The 23,711-nt window shown below is 43.3% G+C and overlaps 1 protein-coding gene across 1 annotated transcript in view; it reads right to left on the reverse strand.

Annotated features, from left to right (window-relative positions):
* Positions 1-23,711, reverse strand: part of Iqgap2 (IQ motif containing GTPase activating protein 2) — a 259,748-nt gene that overhangs the window by 104,645 nt on the left and 131,392 nt on the right. The window contains exons 4-7 of the mRNA XM_021180833.2: positions 16,025-16,102; positions 12,413-12,489; positions 1,179-1,246; positions 194-307 (exon numbers count right to left, since the gene is read on the reverse strand). Coding sequence (XP_021036492.1) covers positions 194-307; positions 1,179-1,246; positions 12,413-12,489; positions 16,025-16,102 — 337 coding nt within the window. The remainder of the gene's footprint in view (positions 1-193; positions 308-1,178; positions 1,247-12,412; positions 12,490-16,024; positions 16,103-23,711) is intronic.

Below are 23,711 nucleotides of genomic sequence, written 5' to 3' on the forward strand. Positions count from 1 at the left end.
CCACCACCATCACCACCACCACCACCATCACCACCACCACCACCATCAACAACCACAACAAAACCCAAAAGAAGCAAAACCATTAGGGTTTTAAAAGTATCTTCTAAGTATCCTGTTTTATGTCATTAAAATCAGCAAATGTATATGGGTAAGTCGCAGGCCAGTGGCAAGCATGGATATGAGGTCAGCTTACGTGCAGCTTCGTCCACAGACAGTTCATTGGCCAGAATGCCACCGATTTTGCTGAAAGCCGGCATCTGGATCCCGTACTTCTCCAGTTCTTTCCTCATATTACTGATCTCCTCCTCTGAAAGGATAACAGAAAACAAAAATCAAAAGAAGCCCCCCAGAAGTGTAGGCAGGAAGGGGACCCTCTTTCTCAGGAAGGTGGACCCATTTTCAAACAATCTGCTTGAGCCTTTCATGCCATAAACCTGGAGGAAGGGATCCAGGTAGGTACAAATGAGATAGGCCAGTATGGCGACTATTGCTCACCGTCACTTTGTTAGACTCTGGAATCACCTGGGGGCTGGGCTGTGAGAAATGCTCTTGATTACATCAGTCTAGGAGGGAAGACCCACTCACTGTGCATAGCACCATTCTGACAGAGACCCTAAATCGTATAAATAAATGAAGGGAACTGGGCAATACCATGTGCTCACCCATCTCCTCTCTGACTGTGGCCACATGTGACCACCTTCTTCATTCTCCTGATGCCCTGACTACACCACCATGGTAGACTGACTGAACCATGTGCCATGAGCTAAAATAAACCCTTTCTCCTGAGTTACTCTCATCAGGGTATCTTCTCACAGCCCCAGGAAGGAAACCAAGATGGCAGGCTTTCCCTTGCTGGTATAGAGCAGTGGTTCTCGACTTGTGGGTTACAACCCAGTTGAAGGTCAAACTTATCAGATATCCCGGCTATCAAATATTTACATTAAGGTTCATAACAATAGTGAAATTACAGTTATAAAGTAGCAATGAAAAGGATTTTCTGGTTGGGGGTCAGCCCAGCATGAAGAACTGTATTATAATGGGTCCTAGCATTAGGAAAGTTGGGAACGACTGCTCTAGAGGAAGGAGGGAACCAGCAAATTCAAAGGGAAGAGGCATCTGTCTGCTTTCTCATCACTGGATTGCAGAGGAGATGAAGACAGAGAGGACAAAGGAAGTACCTGTGAAATCCACTTTTCCCAGCAAATCCTGGATCTGGGGCGCAATCCCCAGTTTAAACAGATACAAACTGAAAGACAAAATGTAAAGCCATCAGAGACCTTAGTACCCTAAGTCCTACAGTGTACATACAAGTAAACAATGCTTTCAATTGAGAAGGCTCTAAGAGAGCTCTCCTAGCCTAAAGAGCCTCACAAAGTTCCACAACCCCAGGCAGGCATCACCAGAGCCAACTCTAGACAATGTCCCAAAGACTGGTGTTCTGCAGCCCAGAACAGGGGGTCTCTATCCTGGGATCAACACCCCTCCGTCATTCATGTGTAAGAAGAATAAAACCACAGCTAGTGGGCTGGAGAGATGGCTCAGTGGAATAGAGCACTGGCTGTTCTTCTAGAGGACCAGGGTTTGATGCCCTGCATCCACTGGGCAGCTTACAATCATCTGTAACTCCAGCCCCAAGGAATATGCTGGCCTTCTGGCCTCCAGAATCCCTGCATGCATTTGGTCCACAGAGATACGGAGACAAAACACTCACACATAAAATTAAAATAACAAAAGACAGCTAATACAAAAGAGCAGGCATTAGATACAATTTCTATGATTCTCATTTGTCTGAAAGAATTTTTGATATTCACCTAAACATCTGTTTCATATATCTGAACCAATAGACCAATAAAATTATCATGGATGGTATGACATTAAAAAGCCAGCTATGGTGTACACATATTGCTGAGTAGAAGACACAGACTACATTGTACATGTTTAAAAGTAAATCGTTTAGGTAATTTATGATGGCACCCACTAGACTACCCATATCCTGACAAAAGGTGTGGAAGCTGGCATGTGAATTCTATCAAAGAGACTTGAGTACATACTGCCTCCACTCAATTCTGGTCCCAGCTGGTTTCTGTTGCACATTTCTACCTGTGGTCTCCCTTCCCCCATCTGCTTGAACCTGCTTGCTCAAGGGTGGAGCTTCCTGCTCATTCGTCCTGCCACGCCTACTGCTGGACCCTGCCTTTGCTGTTTGGAGGCACACACGTGTTCATCCTGCTACTGGACCCCGAGATTGTTTGGCGGGAAATCGGGTTCCCTCCCCCTTCCTTTATAACTGAGTGTCTGGAAATAGTAAAATTGAGCTTTGATCAGAATCTTGTCTTAGCTTCATTCCCTTCTCTCATCGCCTAGCCCCTCTTCTCTTCCAGGTTTCCAAAATGCCTTTCCAGGCTAGAACCCAGGCTGTGATCTGCTGGCCGGACACAACACTACCAACCTTTTTCGACCTTTAATTCAGGGCATCATTCAAAAGAAAGCCTGCTTTCACTTTCTTATTCGTTTGGTAGGTTTAAAATTCATGAAACTTTAATTAGAAGTAAAAAAAAAATTACATCAGAATATACATGCGAAAATGATCTGAGAGTGATTTTGATGACTTGAACATTTTAATATGAATACTCCCAACGCTGTGTTAGATGGATCTGAGCAGTTTATAAAATCCAATAACTTTCAAATAAAGGAATTAAGATAAAGCATTCTCAAAGGTAATGAAAGTTCTTAGATATATGATTAGTCGACATAAGCAGCTTGCACTGGAACTGATTTCTGTGATTATAATTTCCACAACGTATCTATATCAATATATGTCAGCAGCTAAAAATGAAACATCGATGGTTAAAATATTACATAGAAAATCACCTCCCATCTAGAGGTACAGTCAGGGACACCTACAGAACCACCCACCCAAGTGGGTGAAGTCAGGGACAACTACAGAACCAGCTGGACAAAGACTGAGAACAGGAGATCGAAAACTAGCTGAGACAACAGAGTGGGACCCCACCATGGAAAAAGGAAAGAGAGAGGAGAGGACAGGAATGGATGGAAAGAAGAAAGGGAGGGAAAGACAGAAGAGAGGAAGGAAGGAGCTAAGGGAATTATCTTATCATTCAGAATTAAAAATTAAATTTTTCATAAAATTCTGTTTGGTATAGCTTTTCTACTTATCTATACTACAAACTTAACATATTTTTCTAGAATATGGACATATATACTTTAACTTACTAATTCTAAGCATTTAGATGGTCACTAATAATATATATCTATATATCTATATCTATCTATATCTATATATATGGCTTCACACACACACACACACACGCACACACACACACACACACACACACACATACACACATGTAGACACATATCTCTGTAGATACATGTTAAATAAAATTCCAAGGTAGAAAAGGTAAAAACAGAACAAAATCTTTCAGTACATTTTGCCAAGCTATGTCTTAAAAAGGCATTGCATGGCTGGGTGTAGTGGCGCACACCAGTAATTCTACAGCACTCAGAGATGGAAGCAGTTGGATTTCAAGACTGAGGCCACCCTGGCCTACATGTCTGAGGCCAGTTTGAGCTACACGAGGGAGACCATGTCTCAGAAAAATAAAGGATGGAGATTGTATTCATTTGTCCTCTGTGATTAAAGGGTTTTAAAAAAATCATTGTCTGGTTGAGGATGTCGCTTCACTGTGAGGAACTTGTTTAGTAAGTATAAAACCCTGGGTTTAATTTCCAGTCCTCAAACAAATAAACAAACTCCCCAGGTTCAAGCCCCAACACTGTGTCATTATCAACAACAGGAGCAGGGGAGGAGGAGAGTGTGGTGGTTTGAATAGGAAAGGCCCCCATAGACTCATGGGTTTGACTGTGTGGCTCATAGGAAGTGACACTATTAGGAGGCGTGGCCTTGTTGGAGGAAGTATCACTGTGGGAACAGAGCTCATATATGCTCAAGCTACACCCAATGTGGCACACAGTCTCCTTCTGCTGCCTTTGCATCAAGATGTCGAACTCTGGGCTTTTCCAGCACCGTGTCTGCCTGCACGCTGCCATGTTTCCTGCCATGAGGATAACGGATGAACCTCTGATCCTGTAAGTCAGCCCCAATGAAATGTTTTCCTTTAGAAGAGTTGTTGTCATGGTGGCTCTTCACAGTAATGAACCCCTAATTAAGAGACAGAAGGGGAGGAAGTGTGTAAGATGCAAGGGAGTGGGAGGGAAGAAGAGGGAGGGGAGGAGAGGGAGGGGAGGAGGAAAGGGAAGAGAGGAGAGGAAGGGAAGGAGGAGACAGGAAGAAAACATTCCAGATGAGATAGCAATACCTTGTTAAGTCTGCCTTTCTGTTTGTCAGTGGTGAGGATTAATTGGCTTTTATAGGGGTTCTGCTCATTTAGAGTTTTTCTAGGAAATACTTATTAATGAATGTTTTCATTTTAAGGATTCTGACCTTAAGTTATTGACCTTTCTCTCATTTCCTTCTTTTCCCTTCAAACCCATACCAAAGGACAGACAACAAATGGTAGGTAACTTTTATAATACAGTAATTATTAATTTTGGTGCCAAATTCTGATTTTCATCTTACCAGGAAGAGAACATTGAACTGTGAACATTTTTCCCTCTGTGAAGAGTCATGGATTTGTAATTTGGAGCCAGGAAGGCAGGACACATCCCTTAAAGTCTACATCTTGAGATATTATCAAGGACCAAAACCCATTTGCAGTCATCGAAAACTGTGCTGGCAAAGGTTATGCCACACAAGGTCACGAGGAGACCGTGGTGACGTTTAGAAAGCCATACTGTTTTATAAAGCATTTCTTATTCACTATTACCTGGGGAAATGTATGGAGTTCTGAAAGGGAACCCGGGGGCTATGATGTGCTTAGAGAAGAGTGCTTGCCTAGCACACACCAGACCCTGGTTCCCATTCCAGCATTGCAAAAGAAAGGTTACTATATGTGATGGGTTGTATATGCTTGGCCCAACAAGTGGCACTATTAGAAGGTGTAGGTGTGTCCTGTAGAGGGCGCTTTAAGACCCTCATCCTAGCTGTCTGGAAGCCAGTATTCTGCTAGCAGCCTTCAGATGAAGATATAGAACTCTTAGCTCCTCCTGCACCATGCCTGCCTGGATGCTGCCATGTTCCCACCTTGATGATAATGGACTGAACCTCTGATCTGTAAGCCAGCCCCAGTTAAATGTTGTCCTTGTAAGAGTTGCCTTGGTCACAGTGTCTGCTCACAGCAGGAAAACCCTAACTAAGACACTATATAAAAGGGAACTCCTACAACTGAAATGCCAGTCTCTCACTTCTCCCTGGGGACTTAAAAACCAGGCCACACAGCTTTAAAGACAGGTAAGCAAATGTTTAAGAAATGAGAAAAGGTAGTGAAAAATTCATCCTGGCATTTTTCCTTCAGAGTACTGATCTCTTCCACCTCCCTCTACAAACTCAAGTCATACCTTCTAAGAAAACGGAAAGGAAGCTAGTGAGAAAAATGAGACGACATGACAGCAAAGCATACGTAGGAGATGCTACAGATTATCGGGTGATATGACATTTTAACTTGGCACAGTGGCACATACGTCAGCAGCCCCGACGATTCAGGAGGCATGGACTGCGGGACCTCATGGGTAGAGGCTAACCTAAGGCTCCAAGTCGGTCCTTGTCTCAAACATAGCTTTGTTGACAGCATGAAAGGAAAGCTTTATGCTAAAGGAATGTGGTGATTTTTAACATTTGTGATAAAGAAAGTAGGTGCAATCTCTAACATGCCTCTGCCATGCAGGGAAATAGTAACCCATTTCAGTGAACAAACATCCTGGTTAACTAGGAGTCACCACAAGGTGGTGCTGGGAAATTAGCCTTGCTGAGTGGGAAAGTCTGTTTTTAAATGTAAACCTGGGATTTTTCTCAAATTGGTTTGATGGAGTAGGTAGAAAACTCACTTGCATGTGGGCTCTCAAACACTGCATCCAGAGAATTAAGACTATTGTCTTTAGTTTCCACCTTTTACATTTATCATCACTGGCATTGAAATTTCACATTAGTTTCTAAAAAGATCACTTCTTCCACAGTGGGAGTTTTCTACCCCATCTCTGAGTGACAGGTCTTCCAAGCAGATTAGTACAAAGGCGAAACACCTTTCTGTAAGCCGTACTTGTCCATCATGCTGATGAGAACCAGCCATTGAAAAGCCTCTTTCCCAAGCATTTTAAGTCCAGCTTGGCTGTCCCCTATCTGACATTCATAGGAAACTGCGACTTAATATTAAAAACGCAAATCCACTGAACAAGTGCTGTTTGCAGCTGGCTTTCCACACTGAACTTGCTATACCCTGATTACTGACTACCATCTAACATAGCATGCCAGGAGTATTTCAGAGGAAGCTGTGGCTTTAATGTTACGAGCACTGCCCAATATCTAACTAAGCATTCCGGGTAGAGTTGGAAACCTCCTATCCCATGAAAAGGTAAACCACACTTGTGTTGCTGATGTAGGCCTATACAGAAGGACCACCCGGAGCTAACTAACTCCCCCTAGCCCATAAGATACTAGTTGTATAAATCATATCAGCTGAAGACTGGGAAGTGAAAACAGATGTTACAAAATACTATTAGTTTTATTACACTGTGCTATGGACATTTGTAAATCAAAGGGCTGAATCTGTGGCGCGGAACAAGGCACCGAGATGAGCTTTTAGTGTAGTGAATGGCCAGGCTTAAGTAACTTCCCAAGTTTCCTCCAGTTCTCAAATTCCAGCATTTTTTTTCCTTTAAATATTTCAAATATAACAGCTCGGAGGCCTACGCTGAAGTAAGTACAAGTCTGACACCAGTTTATTAAACCCTTGGCCTAAAGCAAAGAGACCCAGAGGTAGTCCTTCCATACGCAAATTAGTTCAGGTAAACTTCCTGAAAAGTTAAAAAGATAAACTCTAAGGGACTTTCAGCTTCAACTAATGGAAAACCATGGAACCATGGTAGGTTTCACAAGGTAGTTCACAAGTTCAAAGAGCTTAGCTTTCTGTAAGATCGTCCTAGCCACGAAGTAATTCAGACGGTGGGGCAGGAAGTATGGCATTCAGACCAAGTGGAGAGTTTTGAACAAGGAGGAGTTTGAAAGCTACAGAGAGGAACAAATGCCTTTCTCACCTCAGTCTCCATACATCCCTTCCAAGACCTGAGGAGGATTCTAGTCTGGCTTTAAGGCCTCCCCAGAGAGCTTATTTGTAAACTCAAATGTACACTGCAAGAATTACAATCAACCTGGTATTTTAGAGGAAATTTTAGTAAATCAGTTTCTTTGACAGAAAGAGGCCTCTAAGAGAAGGTTATACATTCATGCCTGGGCAATGTGTCTAACACACCTCCGTTGGTGGGTCCAGGTAGCCATGAAGTGGTGGGAAGAGCCCTCTACAAAGCAGGCAGTAGATTTAGAACAACTGGTCAACCAGACGTGGGCCTGCCACCACCTTCCTCACAAATTCAAGCCCTACAACTCTCTACTCCAGCCACGCTACAGCTGTTGCAGTCAGGATAACACATTGCTTCTAACTCTGCCATGCGAGCAATCTGCACTCATTAAACAGCGGATGCCAGTTAAGCGTTGGTACCACATTTGAACACTGGAGAGCTGAACACAGCTACAGAAGCTCCAGTGCTGTAGTACTGCTTACACTCAGGGGAGACTCATAGGTTTCCACTGCAGCAGACTTGTGATGGCCCATTAAATGTCACAGTAAGAAAAGTTGCATCTAGCACCCTTACGATGCTAAAACTAGAATAATCAATAGTCGTGAGTGACCCTGAACATCCGGATTACTTGAACAGTAGTTGATTCCGTATCTTAAAGCAGCAACCAGGGGAACAGAACAAGGACATCTGGTTGTGTCCACAATACAAGGATTCTTCAAAGAAGCCAAGGGCAGTGCTACAGAGACAAAGGGGCTGCCATGACTAATCAACCTCCAACTGTCTAGTCTGTGCAGAAGGTATTAGACAGGCAGGGTGGTCCACAAATGTAGTCCCAGCACTCAGAAGGTAAAAGGGCTGTGAGTTTATTAAGTTCAGAGACACAGAGAGACCATACTATGAACAAACAGGAAAATAATCATCCTGGTTCAGTCTTAAGCACAGAGTTCAAAGCAATCAACAGAGTATGCCACACAGTGTACAAAAGGGAAGTCGTTCGAGATAAACAGTTTATGCATAATTCTTTGTTTCACTTTTTCAAAGGGGGGTTATGAAAGCCAAGGTACTTTGTTCTTTCTCTGTCTATGGAGCATAGGTAGGTCCGTGTTTTTAAACTACATGTACTACAGGAAATAATAAAAGATCAGAAACTCTGAACTAGCCAAAAAGTCTCCCCAAAGCAAAGGAAGTGTCCCAAGGTAAGGATGGACTGTAGAAGGCAGGTTATGACAGAAGTGAGCACTGACCAATCACAGAGAGGCCAGGAACCAGGTGTGAGGAGCAAATCGGCAACAGCACGAAGAACACTCAGTTGTCCCTCCCTTGTCTCCTAGGAGATGGAAGCCTCTAGAAAGTCCAACTCTAATTTTAAGAAGAAAGTGAAAAAAGGCATACATATGCTTCTAATAATGTTAACAGGTCAGGCCAATACATCACTGTGACAGGACAATGTGTTGTATAACACTGGCCAAGAGAAACTTAGGGAGCGAGTCACACTGTAGGGTAACAGGGAGGGGTAGACAGTAAAGAAAAATCTACCTGAAAGCCACAGACTTAGACATTAAAACGGTGCTGAAAGCTTGGCTTTCAACCAAGTAAAGTTGAACTTGATGCTGTTGGCCAAGTTCTGACTTACCTTGAGACAAGAGCCCAAAGAGAAGAGCCATGTTCAACAAGGAGCAGGTCAGATACTAGACTTAAAAGTGGTGCCCTTTTGATTTCTGGTGATATTAAAAATCATGTTGCCTCACTTTAGGTATCACGACAGGACAGCAGCACTAGGGCAGGTCACTTTAGTGTGTGAACAATGAACGCAAGAGCGAAACGAAGCTGGGATCTGTCCCAGCTGGTTGCAATGGTGAGTGTCTAACCCAGACAGGGCATCTCATCTGCTCTTAAGGGATGTGAAGGAAATCACGTTGTTTTAACAGTCACATTATGGTTTAAATCATTTCAACATATTCAATCTTATAACTGTTTAAACATTGAACAGTTGCTGAATGTCACTTGTTATGTCTTTATAAACAGAGCACCATCCGACACACAGTTTTTCTGTGTACATAAAACGGCCTCCAGACATTAAAAAAAAAAAAAAAAAGTGTAGTAACTCAGCTAGGCTTTCAGAATGGGTTTCTTTCTGTTGCATAGGCTTTAGAGCATTCCAAAGGAAGCCACAAAAGGAAAACATGCTCCATACAGATTTTAAATCCAAAGTCTCCAAAATAGTAACAGTGGTTTGTGCGTGATTTTGCGACATTGACTGTTTTAGCTCTTTTAAAAACATTCTTTCTACATTTTCCAGTCCTCTTTCCCCCAAGTGAGAATATGCTACTTTTTTTTAATAGGAAAAAAAAGGATAGATATTTCCTTGAAAAAAGAGGAGGCCACCCACCAAGAAGGCCAGTCCCTCTCAGTTACGCCAAGTTTGAAACCATCAAGCTGAGCTGGTTAAAGGGGTCCAGCGGTGACAGGCAGTGAGGCTGGAATCAGGTACCAGACAAAAAGGTAAGGGGCAGGGGAAGAAAGCAAGGACAGACACCTAGGGCTGGTGGGTTGTTAACTCCACATCAGACTCCTGACAAGTTTGGTCAGGGTCACAGCTGAATTTGTAGGTCAGTCAGCGATTGGGCTAGTCCAGAAGGAAGTCAGGGTCTGAGAAGCAAAGCTACCGGGAGTAACTTTCCCTCCTGGCTCCTGAGCTATAATCCAAACCTCTGACCTGCCTAGTCCTCTACCAGGTAGGGACAACTCTCTACTCCAGCAGTGCTGTAGCTGTAGCAGTCAAGATACACATGCAGCCAACTCTGCAACGAGAGCAAACTGCACTCATTAAATAAAGGCTGCCTCAATGCACCTTGCACACAGAATATCAGCCTCCTGGAAGACTGACAGCCTTCTAAACCACCACAGAGGAGAGCTGTATAGATAAGCCCTGGACACGTGGGATTTCTCATTTCCTTCCTGAGAGGCAGCCACACAACCTGAGGACAGAGGATAGTGAAGGACAGTTCCTCATGACAGAATGTGGTCATATGTATGATATGCATGGCACTGTATGTATCTGCTCCAGGATGTCAAAAAGGCACAAAGACATCCGTGAAGAGTAACTGATAAACATCCAGAACCATGACCTTGACATCTGTACATCTATGCAGTAATAAATGAGAAAGGACCCGTTCTTTATTTCAGAGCTGAACAGCTGTTTTTTAAACTATGGTAGATAGATGTACATTTGTGAATGCCTATGTCACTCTATGTAACTTCTTAGGAGCAAAGGCTTCGCCCGAAAGGAACTTAACATGCCGTGTCTGTGTAAGCTGGAGGACATATGGCCCAGGTGTCTACTCCAGCAAATCAACTGAAGCCCACACACACTGCCCTGGAAGCCGCCTAAGAATCTGAAGATCACCGGCTCAATATACAAACACAATGAAGGCTGGCTTAGCAGGTCACAAAAGCAGTACTAACCACATAGCGTTAAGTGATTGTCCCAAGCTTTGACAAGAACTCCCTGAGGACTGCTAAGCAGCACATTTGAAAGAAAACCTCAGAAGAAACACAGAGTTTGAAGAAAACCTATTGGGCCAAGCGCTTGCTTTTAATCCCTGCACACAGGAGGCAGAGGCGGGTGGATATCTCTGAGTTCAAAGCCAGCCTGGTCTACAGAGGTTAGTCAGGGCCACACTGTGGGACCTTGTCTCAAGAAACCAAACCAAAACAAACCTCCTTTCCTTGCCGTCACCAAAGGAAGTCCTATTGGTACACTGGACCTTAGGCTACATAGGAGGAGACAGGAGCAAGCCTAGAAGCTCCTTACTCTATCACTTCCTACAGAAATTATACCTTATTTATCTATTTACTTTTAGATATACTGTTATAACAACAACAATGACAACAACAACAACAACAAAATAGGCCTGGTCTGATGGCATGTTCACAGCCTCAGTTCTTGGGGAGGCTGAGGCCGGAGGATGGAGAGTTTGAGGCCAGCCTGAGCTGCACAGTATGACACTCTCTCGGGTGACAAGATGGCCTAGCAGGTAAAGGCACTTGCCACCAAGGCCGACAATGCGGTGGAAGGAGGCAGCCAACTTCTGCACACTGCTTTGGGGTTTCCTCGTGTGTGTAGAGGCACACGATACCCAAAAGTGTGTGAGTGTACGTACTTACTAGAGTAAGTAATAGACAAACAGATAAATGTAAAGAGAGAAAAGAAAGAGCAAGGAGCCTACCATTTGGCCTATATCGTATCCCACCGGCTGTCATATTCCAAAGCTGACTCAAAAGAAAAAAAAAAAAAGCCGGCTGGGTGGTGGGATGAGGGTTGAATTCTATGACATAATCAAAAATTTTCTCTAGGAGACTGGCTTTGCAATGAATTATTATGAAGACTTTTCCCTTTGCAGAAGAAAAAAGCCAGGAAGAAGTTAATATAAACCCCAAGACAGACGGTTCTGCCAGGAAAATGACTTCCAGCGATACAAACACAAGGCAGATGTTGTAAAAGGAATTTAAAACTTCATTACACATGAAATCTCTCAAGCTTCACCTTCATGTACAAGACAGCAGCCACAGCTGCGGTTCCACAGTGGTTGCCATCTGAAGTTCCTAGTTTTCCCAGGCCCGTTAAAACAGAAAAGTCACCTGTGAATTAGCAGGGTTTCCAAACCTTCAAAATGTATCAAACGCAAAAATCACTTTAAAACAGTCAGTATGTCGATCAGATTTAAAACAACTCATGTGTTTCTTTTTTTATTCTTAGAGCATAAATTCTATTGAGTGGAAAGTCAGAAGAAATTGTGTTTGTGTTACATTTTCTTATTGGTAGTTCAAGCGGAGAATTGAATGAGTTGTTAGAGTAATCACAGCGACTACAGGCTCTGCTCACTGACGCGTTTTACTGACATCCGCATACAACCCAACTCAAGCACAGCATGCCCATTCCTGGTGGGTCCTCGCTGTCTCCAGTCATATCCTCTCCTTATCATACACAGGTCTTCTATTAATTTCTCTGGGTTTTTATATTGAATGATATTAAAAATGTCACAAGTGTTTCCCAGTCCAAGGGTGGCTTTGTACAGCAATTTATTTTAAATTCTGTACCAACACATTCAAAACTGCTTTTCTTAAGGCTCTTGTGATTGTTACAGTCACTTAAAATCTTTTAAATGGAGACAGAAGTTTCAGTCTGCATTTTCCCCACCTTAGCGCGTGAATGCAATAGATCATCCTTGGTATGTTTTTCCGATCGTAGACATCTGTTGTTTCTGGATAAAATATCTGGAAAACAAAAGAGTCAATGTACTTACTATGCTTTATTTATCTCCCCAACCAGACCCGGGCTGTCTTTGCTAGTCTACAGCTATTTAAACATAGAAGGTGGTTGCCTCCCTGTAACTCTACAGAGCAATCCCAGCATAGAAACCCTTGCCCGGTGGGTGGCTCGCCCCCTAGTGGCCAATCCCACAGAGGTGGGGCTCATCACCAGCCCTTTCTAGAAGGCTGGGTTGTATCCTCACTCACGTGACCTGTGAGCCTGAGAAGGAGACCTTTTATGACCACTTTATTTCATTGTTAAAAACCTGAATATTCATGAACATTTATGTATATATATATATATTTTTTCGGCTTAAAAGTACATAGAGGCTGAAGGAAAAATGCCAATGCTCCATGTTTCAGACTGTCACTATTAACATCTTGGTACCTGCTTGCTACTTTATTCTCTCTCTCTCTGTCTCTCCTCACCGCCCCCGCCCCCCGCCTTATTTATTTTTTCCTCTATTTTTTTAAAAACTTTATGCACATGTAAAAGCCAGTGTGTGCAGAGCATATACCTGCTGGACAGGAACATATCCCATCCCTTACATTATCCTACGCGCACACAATTTCTGATGAATCCTAATAATTCTCTCATGTTGCTGCCCACAGCTTAACCACCCCCGTGGCTGAACGTTTATTTGGCTCTCGGTTCTCTCCCTGCCGCTGCAGCGAACACCTTGCATCTCTATTTTCAGAACATCTGCTTCTTCTCTTGGATGACCATCTAGACCTGGATTTACCAGAGCAGACGGTTTGAGCATCAAGCCTTTCACATGCACAGCCATACCGCTTTTCCCCTAAGCTTGAAGCTAAACACTTGATAGGAAACAGATTTCAGAGTTGGGTACCACATTTTTATTTCTGAGCAAAGGGGAAAAAAAGTGAATAATTGAGCTTGAAGTCTCTAATATTAAGATAAGCACACCATCATCACTGGCTTTCAGTGAGTATTTTATACAGCTTGACATGAAAACTAAAATTAAGTCATGTACCATATGGGAGTCCTTTGGTCCTCACGTGCAAATTTTTCCACTGGACATCGGAAAACATAGAGACAAGAGTGTTTCTCAAGCGAACAATGTACCGTATCGGAGCTGTGCTCATAAAGAAATGTCTGCAGCCTGGGAAGTCTCAGTGCCCTTCCAGCCGTCGCCTAACACATTTGCTGTTGGGGTGTTGGCGAGACGGGGCTTCAGACTCAGAGACTGTTTGGGTTTAAAGTTCTGACAACTATGGCTCTTGCTTCACACCTCGCTGTACTGACAGCCAACTCTCCCGAGGCCCCTTTCTTTCTTTTACATTTGTGTTTCTCCTGGGAAGTCCCTATGGAAATGCCTTCCTGCACCACCGGAGTCGGAGTCAGCTTAGAGTTCATCAGACTGTCACACGCCGCTCGTGTGTCTAGCCCTTCACGTGAAACTGAACACGGAATGTGCATTCACTATTGATAAATGAAGGGATCGACAGCGGTTCCCTGCAGAGTCAGCTCAGGGCACTCGCGGCCTTCTGATGTCATCTGTCAGAGACTTCATGGCGAAAGTCAGTGTTAAAAACAGTTTGGAAAGGTTCAATCAAGTCTTTCCCACGTCATGAAACTGTCCTAACCAGATGTTTCTTCACCAAGAAAATTTCCAGTTGAAGTTCTCTGTTGATTTAGCAACCAGTCCCTCGCTTAGCACTCGATAAGTCAAAGTGGCAACTAGTGTTCAGAAGGGAGCGGCGTTTAATGTCTGGGGGGACTAGTTTGAGTGAAAATGGCCGAGTGAGCTAAACATTGGGAATTTTGAGGAAAATATGCCTGACATAAAAAGAGCATTAGTACAAAGACATTGAAACCATGCCGCCACGTGGATGCAGAGAACTGAATCGATGACCTCCAAAAGAGCTGCCTGGGTTCTTGGCTGCTAAACCATCTCTCCAGGCCCTGCTCTGGCGGTATTTTTGAGAACTGAGTCCAGAGCCTTATATATTAGCAAAGTGCTTTCACCACTGAGCTGAGTTCTCAGCCTCCATGGGTGATACTTTTACCAGCAAACCTGGCTCAATAGTAAAAGAATAACATTGGTATTTATAGGTTAGCTTTTCCTTTGACCCCTTGTCTTCAAGATGACATCTTATAAACCATTTCCTTAAAGTAGCTGTACATACTACGCAATGCAAAGAACAGAGCTCTCAACACAAATGAAACCATGACAATCAGGATAGCAGTAGGGGGCACACAAGTCCATTCATGGGCTTAAACTGCACACCCAGAACAATACACTCATGATCTTGCAAACCAATTCATGTGAGAAAAAGAAAAGCTGTTAAAATAAAGCCAGGGTTCTAGTTTATATTCACACCCTGGTGGCAACTCGGCTGGTAACTCATGCAATAGCATCATGCAATACACTCACTATTCAGAGGCTGAGGCAGGAGGATTCCACAAGCTTGAGGCCAACCTGGGATATACAGTGAATTCTAGGGCAGCCTTAGTTACATAGAGATTCTGCCATTTAAAATGAAAACAGAAAGAAAAAAAAAGAAAGAAAAAAACCAAAATATCACATGTGAAACACTCTATCTAATATGGCGCTACAGTTATAAAGATGTCAGTGCTGGGGAAGCTGAAGGATAGATACACAGAGACAAACTATTTTTGAAAGTTCCTGCGATCCTATAATGCTCCTGAAATAAAAGTAGTCCTACAATTTCCATCAAATGTAATTTCCTCATTTCCCTCATATGCCTATTTCTTCTCTCTTTGAATTTACCAAGTGCTGAATGCTTTCTGATTGAATTTTATTTGGTAGATCTATTTTAGGAGTAAAAGCTCCAAGCCTCTAACCTTTCAGATTTAAAATGAGACCATGATTTATAATAATAATTATAAAATAAAAAAATGTGGGCCAAGGAGATGGCTCAGCAGGAAAGAATACCACATCCGCACGCCCGATGACCAGAGTTTGATCCCCAGAAACCACAGAGAAAGCCAGATGCTGTGGAATGCAGCTGTAATCCCAGCACTCTGATGATGAGGTGGGAAGAGGAGACCAGAGAACTGCCTGGAAGTCCATAGGCCTGCTAGCCTGGAATTCGCAGCGAAGATGAGAGGCCTTGCTTCAAAGCTTGGAAATTGAGAACTGACTTCTGAAAGTGGTTCTTTGGCCTCCACACACCCTGGCCCATCTGTCTGGATGCACGGACACATAAAATAAACTTCAAAAGTTAAATTATAATAATTTACAGAAAATGTACCCAAAGGAGCCGACTACCTTAAATTCACTATCAGCTGAAGCCGGTTCTACCCTTGTTTAATTCAGACACACATTCACTCGTGTGTTTTGTAGCTGCGTCTCCTACTTCATTGTGAACTCTTGCCATATGTATCCCTGGATAGGCCTTTCCATATCTCAAGCCCCCAGAGACATGTCTCGGCCTGACAAATCAGTTTCAAAGTTTGCCTTGCACTAACTTTTTGTCTTTGTGGATAAGCATGTGCTATGTGAAAGCTTACCTTGGGCAGCCCAATGGCTTCCATAGCTCTTAACCACTGTACAGTGTTATCTGTGTGTCGAAAATGAAGGCCAGATTTCTAAAAAAAAAAAATAGAAGAAAGAAAAAAGGAAGATGAGATCACACAGAAAGTGAGTCATTTGCGATATATATTTCCATGACCAGAATGCAATTCAACTGTGCTTTTTCAAGAGCAGCCATTGATGCTCATATAAAACAAATCCAGACACACCAGAAGACTGGACAGTATTTCAGTAACACTCTCGTTATCTGTGATGGGCTACGCTAGTCTCTACGATTTACATTTCAAGGTAGTTCTGAACTTGGATTTCAAACACCACGTAATGTCTACCACACACCTCAGGATACTTTGTGAAACCTGTGTGCACAGGTTCATGCTTGTATGGTATCAAGATCTTGGGAATTATGGATAAGAAGTCTAGCAATTTCAGGTAAACTCGATGGGATTTAATTTTAAGAGATTTTCTTTCTTTCTTTCTTTCTTTCTTTCTTTCTTTCTTTCTTTCTTTCTTTCTTTCTCCCTTCCTTCCTTCCTTCTTTCCTTCCTTCCTTCCTTCCTTCCTTCCTTTCTTTTTTCTTCCTTCCTTCCTTTCTCTCTCTCTCTCTCTTTCTTTCTTTCTTTCCTCCTTTCTTCTTTTTCCTTCCTTCCCCTTCCTTCCCCTCCCCCCCTCTCTTTCTTTCTTTCTTTCTTTCTTTCTTTCTTTCTTTCTTTCTTTCTTTCTTAGATTAGGTCCTACTATGTTGCTCTGGAGTGCCTGAAACTTGTTATGTAGGCTAGGTTGGCTAGAATTACAGTCATGCACCACCGTGACCCAGCTCTACACAGGATTTTTTTTTTTTTTTTAAAGCGAAATGCCTGTTTGTTTGTCTGTTTTGGTCATGGACATCCATCACTACAGAAATCCTGGAAGATATAAAAAGGGAAGCACAAACCATCCTATAATACAGAGCTAATTTCAGTATGCATTACTTACATTTTAATAATAATCCTGGCTTTGTACAAGAAGTAAATATTCAGCAGAAATGCCATTTGACCGTTTTCTACATGGTAAAACCAGTCTTTCATTTCTACTTACAGTCCCAATCAGACTGCCACCTCATGAAGTTATATCAAGTAATGAGCCACAAAGAGCCTTAAACTAGCTTGCATTTTTTCATTTAATGCATAATAGAACATAATCTGTTTCACATTAATTTGAAATGAGTATGTAAAAAAAAAAGTATAGCAAGTTTCATATATAATTAACACCCAGTGGAGGATAATCACATCCAACAAGGCTGGCTCATCCTGGCTTCTCCGAGCTTCCAAAACGGAATAGTTTACTAAATCAAAGGTGTTCTCATTGCTGTTAGAAATCACAAAACATAAGCAAATTAATATTCAATGAATGCTTAATAAAAGTCACTAGGCTTGATTGCACAATGTGTTTCAAGTACTTTATGTAAATTGTTTCTAATTTTCCAAATACCTTCCAGCATAAATGCTAGTCCTACTTTTTAAATATGGGGAAAGGTAGGTCAAAAAGATAAAAAATGACTTCTCTAAAGTTAAGTGGCTCTAGAGAGCTGGGATCCATACATGACTTGGTCTCTAAAACCTTCTGAGTGCCGGCCCTCCGGCCCTTGTGGGTGGAGGGCGGGCAGGAGAACATGGAGTCAAATGATTGGTTATTCTTCAGAAGGAGGAAATCAGTTAGGTGTTATAAACTATCTGGGAATAGAAAGGAGTGGGGGAAGGTGGGGGAAGATAAATGAGATAGGAAAGAGGGAAAATATAAAGGCAGTCTTTTGTTGATGGTCAGGACATAGTATCTGTTTATAAATGTTATAAACAGCAGCATAAATGTTTGCAAAATTCCAGCAGTCCTTAGATAAGAGCAGTCTGTAACCACAGGAGAACAAGACAGACACAATGATTGAGTCTGAACGGAGGTGTGGATGAGGGCCACCTGCACACAACTGAACTAAAGGTTTTCCTACCTGACACGGTAATGGTGGAATGTGATGTAGCCTGGGTTACATTCAGGCTTCTGTGTAAAAATGACCAAGACCCTCAGTTGATGCCACTGCCTGATAACACCCAAAAGAAAACCAATCTGTATGTTCTTAGGTCCGTATTAGCATCACCCAGCAGAAGCCACGATCTGTGCTAAGACTGTTCCTCCTCCTTCTCTTTACTGTGTCCTGAGTGTCCATTTGTTTTCTTGTTCCAGTGAGTTAATGGAACAACTTTAGTCAGCTTGAGTTTGGGCAACAGTGGTTTGGGCTCCAACAATCCAAACTCATGTCTTGTAAAACGCCACACCTCTTTTTTAGTGGTCTTGTTAGGTAAGTAATCTCAGAAAAGTTGCCAATCCTACTGTGCCTTCCGTCCTTAGCCTTAAAATGCTGTTCTGAGCTGGGGAGATCACAACGAGAACAAAGAGAAAGTCCTTAGTGGCCAAGTCTAGCTGAACATGCAGAGGTCATCAGCCACGACCACCAGGACATGCCTTGCTAGGCTGGAACCTTTCACTCACATGTAAGGTCAGAAACAGGTCTCCACTCCATATACGGGGACTGACCGATAGGGTGGGCGTGGCTACAGAACTTCAATGGATTTCAGTTCCTCGTCTCAAACACCTGAAAGGCACCGACTTCAGAACCTGGAGCTCCATATTCACTTCTTTAAAAACTGTGCTTCTGGAGTGGAGCCGTCTCAGTCTATGGACGTGCTTCAACTAGCATGAAAGCTGATTTTCTTAATGGGCTCAAAATAATCTCTTCCATTGTAGTTCTTTTTGGAATCCCTTTTTTTTTTTTTTTAAATCAGTCCTACATATTAATACGTGAGGAAATGACATGGCTATTTTTAACCAGAGATGCTTCTGTCTAGCTAACGTGCTTATATTTCATATGGAACAATACATTCTTTCTTCTAATTTCACATTATAGGTGTGTGCTCATTTTCTATTACTGAGCCGTTTCCCTGCCAGGAAATGAAGTTCACCCTGTTCCAGTTACATAGATGAAAAATTATGCAAGTCTTCTTTGGATCGAATTTCCTGCATATTAGAACCAGTGTACTTTGGCTCTACAAGACAGTCCAGAACTGTAACAATTGTCCCACAAGCTTTATTTTCTAGATGAGGAAACAGAGGGTACACGTGTGCATGATCCTCCAAATGCCATTCATGTTGAACGCAAGAGACTCAGAGTAAAGGCTCTGGGATGGATAGCTTTGTCAATTTACCACAGTCTTTAGTCACCAAGTAAGAAAGTTTCAACAAGAGATTATCTATCTAGATTATATTAGACCAATGTGTGTGTCTCATGGGGGCACCTTTGATTAGGTTAATAGATGTGAGAAGACTCTGTCCACTGTGGGGAGCACCATTCCCTTGGCTTGTGTCCTAGAGAGTGGAGAAGATGAGCTGGATAACTGGCATGCAAGTCTTCATTTCCTCTGTTTGTGACTGTGATGTGACTAGCTGGCTTAAGTTCCTGACACCTTCATTACGATTACCCCGCTATGCTGGACTGTGACCTCGTATTGTGAACTACAATCAACCCTTTCTTCCATAAGCTGCTTTTTTGTTGGGATAGATTAGCACATTAACAGAAGTTGTTAAAGTAGAACAGGCTCTTGGCAGAGCCCTGATTCTGAATCCAGACTCTGGTCATGCTGCTGCAGACAGTGGCTAAGATTTAGCAGGGCCCTCAGGGAACACACACCAGTTATTTAGCTGGTCACCCACAGCCATTGCCTGAGTCTTTTACTAAGTCCCCTCTCAAAACGTTCTTCCTGCACCCTTCCCTGACCATGCACGGATGAGGTGATAGTTAACACTGACTGTCGATGGGACAAGATCTAGAATCACCAAGGAGACAAATCTCTGGGCATCTGTGAATTTCTGCATTGGGTTAATTGAGATGGAAATTACCCTATGGCTGAAGGGCTTGGGCTGGATTGAAAGGCAAAAGCAAGCTGAGCACCACAGTACTCTTCTTTTGGTTACCCACCATCTGCTGCTTCTGCCGCTGTGACTTCCCCACCATGACAGACTGCCCCCTCAACTGGGAGCCCAAATAAAGCCTTTCTTAAGCTCCATTTTAAAAGATATTTCGTGGCAGGGACAAGAAGAATATAGCTTTCTTCTGGTTCTTTCTAATCTCGGAGTAAACCTTCCAACAAAGAAGTCAAGTTCCTACTCGTTGCCATCTGTCAACAGGGTACTGTCAACGTCTGTGCAGAAGAACACACGTGTCACACGTTACAACTGCACAGTGATGGCGCACCCAGCCACGGCGTCATAACATCAGAACTTCTCTGCTGTTCTCACCTAGAACAGGGCCCGGGGCAGGTGCTGCTGAGTGTCACATAGAAATGAACTTTACTCCACACAGATGGAATGTCCCTTATCAGATGTCCTTGGGATCCAGAAAGGTTTCAGACGTCAGAGTTTTCCAGACCTTGGAATATTTGCTTAGATGTTATCAGCTGACAATCTCTTGTCGGAAAATCTAAAACCCAAATGCTCTGCTGTCTAAAACCCTGTGGTTCTCAGAGTTTCAGACTTGAGATTGTTCCAGAGTTTAGATTTCCAAACAGGAATATTAACCTGCACCTGCGTCTCTTGTAGAACAACTTCCCCTTCTTGACCTGCATTGTCATTTTTATGCCAATGCCATAAAAATGCCGTTTTATGCCAGTCTATTGGAACAACGGCTCTCAAACCTTACAACAACACCAGACTCTCCTATAGGTGAATCTCCCCAGAAAACCAAAGGATGGTACTCAACTCAGCAATGAGGGCATGAGTTCAGTTAGTGTACACACTCATCAGGTGCCCCTGCGGTAGGCCCTCAGAGGAGGCAGAAGGGTAGACTTTAAGCACCTTGAGTGAGCTCCAAGGTGTAGTGGCTTAAATAAGAAATGCCCCCCCCCCTTATATTTTTGGTTGTGAGCCTAGGAGCTCTTTCCTGAGAGGCTCTGCCAGAGCTTGACAAATACAGAGGTGGATGCTCACAGCCAACCATTGGACTGAGCGCAGGGTCCCCAAGGGAGGAGCTGGAGAAGGGAGTGAAGGAGCTGAAAGGGTTTTGCAACCCCATAGGAAGAATAACAACATCAAACAACCAGACCCTCCAGAGCTCCCAGGGACTAAACCACCAACCAAAGAGTACACATGGAGAGACCCATGGCTCCAGATGCTTATGCAGCAGAAGATGGCCTTGTTGGGCATCAGTGGGAAGAGAGACCCTTGGTCCTGTGAAGGTTTGATTCCCCAGTGTAGGGGAATGCCCTAGTTTGGAGGCAGGAGTTGGTGGGTGGGAGAGCACCCTCATAGAAGCAGGGAGAGGGGGTATAGGATAGAGGGTTTCCGGAGGGGAACCAGGAAAGGGGATAATATTTGAATTGTAAATTAAGAAAATATCCAAGAAAAGAAAAGAACAACCCCCTTAGCTCAGGCATTTGAATACTTGACCACCCTCACCCCACTCCCACCCCTGTTGGTGGCACTGTTTGAGAGGTTTAGACTGTGGGGCCTTGCTGAAGAAATGTCACTCGGAATGAGGTTTAAGAGTAACATGCATTGCTATTTCTTGTTTTCTCTGCTTCATGCAGGATGGCATCCAGGATGTATGCTTGTAGCTTCCTGATCCATCAGTCATGTCTAATGGTGGGTACCACGTCTCTACCCTACCATCATAAACTCTTATCCCTCTGGAATGGTAAGACAAAGTAAACCCTTTCTTCCATAAGTAGCCTTGGTTACTGTGTATTTCCATGGCAACAAAATAGTGACTAAAAATTGGTTCCTGATAGTGAGCTGCTGTCTGACCATTGTTCTTGGGAGGAATGCGGAAGGCTTCAGAACTGGAGTAGAAAGGACGACTAACACTTCAAGTAAGGCTTGACAGGTTATCCTAGTAGGAACCTGGAAGACGGTGCTGAGAGCAAAGTAGACTATAGAAGCCTCACTCAAGAGTTTCCAGAGGGAAGCAAGGATTGTTAAAGGAAGGTGGGTTAGAGGCCCAGGCTGGCTAGTTTCTATGTCAACTGGACACAGGCAAGAATCATTTTGTAAGAGGGAACATCAATTGAGAAAAATGCTCCCATCAGACTGGCCCCTGGGGAAGGCTAGTGTGTATTTTCTTGTTGATATTTTTTTTTTGAGAGGGACCACCTCATGTCGGTGGTGCAGCTCTTAGATAGGGTGGTAGTCCTGGGTGTTATAAGAAAGCAGGCTGAGCAAACCATGAAGAGCTAGCCAGCGAGCTGCACCCTCCACGGCCTCTGCATCAGCGCCTGCTTCTATGTTCCTGCCTTGAGTTTCTGCCCTGACTGCCTTTGATGGTGGACTGGGACCTGAGATGTGTAAGCTGGAACAAACCCCTCTCCTTTCCAAGTTGCTTTTGGTCACGATGCTCCATCACAGACACAGAAACTCTAAGACAATTCCATTCCTGTGACAGTTTGGCAAAGAATCTTTCTGTGTTCTGCCTGTGCCCTATGAACTTGTCTGAGGCTAAATTTAAAGAGTAATCGACTAATTTCTTTAACAAAGGCAACTCTAAGGCAACATAATATTGAATCTGTAGTGTGGTTATTATGAATCACTTTTATGCAAGTCTACAATGAAAACAAACAGGTAGCTACAAAGAAATAGAAAATGTACAGTCTGAAGAGAAACAGAGTATACCCGGAAACTCAATTGGTGTAGCAGGACTTGTGCTGACAGAGATCAGATTGTCACAGTAAGCAGAGAAGCATGCCCTGTGCTGAAATAAAGGGAGGGATACTCTCGCAAGGCAAGACTACATCTATCTAAGCTTTCACTTCTGAAACTGCCTAAGGTGTTTTCTGCCCCTAGAAAGCAACTGAATGAGAAAGCTCACATGCTAATGTGGTTCAAGGCAGGGAGGGGTCCCAAGCTGGCAGCCAAACTTGGCAGTGCCATTCACATGATGCCGGTTGCAGGGGCATAAAGGATGCAAGAGTGAAGAGGCTGTATCCTCTGCACTTTAGAGAGCTACCGACGACAGGAAGCATGCGGCGAGGAGCACCTGACTGAAGACTCCAAAAGGCAACTCTATAAAGCTATAAAAATGAAGAAGCCCTGATTACAGGGGAGACCCCAAAATGTTAGAGATGGTAGATGTGGCACATAGGCTAAGGGGAGCAGCACAATGGGAGTGGAGTAAGCCCAAAACAAGGATGCTCACAGTGGGACATAGTATTTGGTGTTAGCCCTGCTGGGCTTCCGTCTTGCTTTGGTTCCGCATTTCTTCACTTTGCTGTCATTTCTCCCTCTTGGAATGACAAGGTATATTTTGTGCCATTGTATGTTGGAAGTATGTAATTTGCCTTTTGATTATATAGGGGGTTACAATGAAGAAATTGCCTTGAGCCTCAGAAGAAAGTTTGAAACAGTGCTCAGTCTGTGAAAAACTGTGGGTACTTTTGAAGCTGATATAAATGCATCTTGCACTATGCTATAGCTGTAAGAGTATGCGGGGCGGGGAGTAGAATGCAATTGTCTGAATAAGAAATGTCCCCCACGGCTTGGGCATGTGAGCACTTGGTGGCATTATTTGGGAGGTTTAGAGGATTGGAAAAAGTATGTCACTGGGGTGGGCTTTGAGAGTACAAAGCCTTGCTAGTTTTAGTTTGTTCTTTCTGC

The sequence above is a fragment of the Mus caroli genome, chromosome 13, assembly GCF_900094665.2.
Source record: "Mus caroli chromosome 13, CAROLI_EIJ_v1.1, whole genome shotgun sequence".
Lineage (NCBI taxonomy): Eukaryota > Metazoa > Chordata > Mammalia > Rodentia > Muridae > Mus > Mus caroli.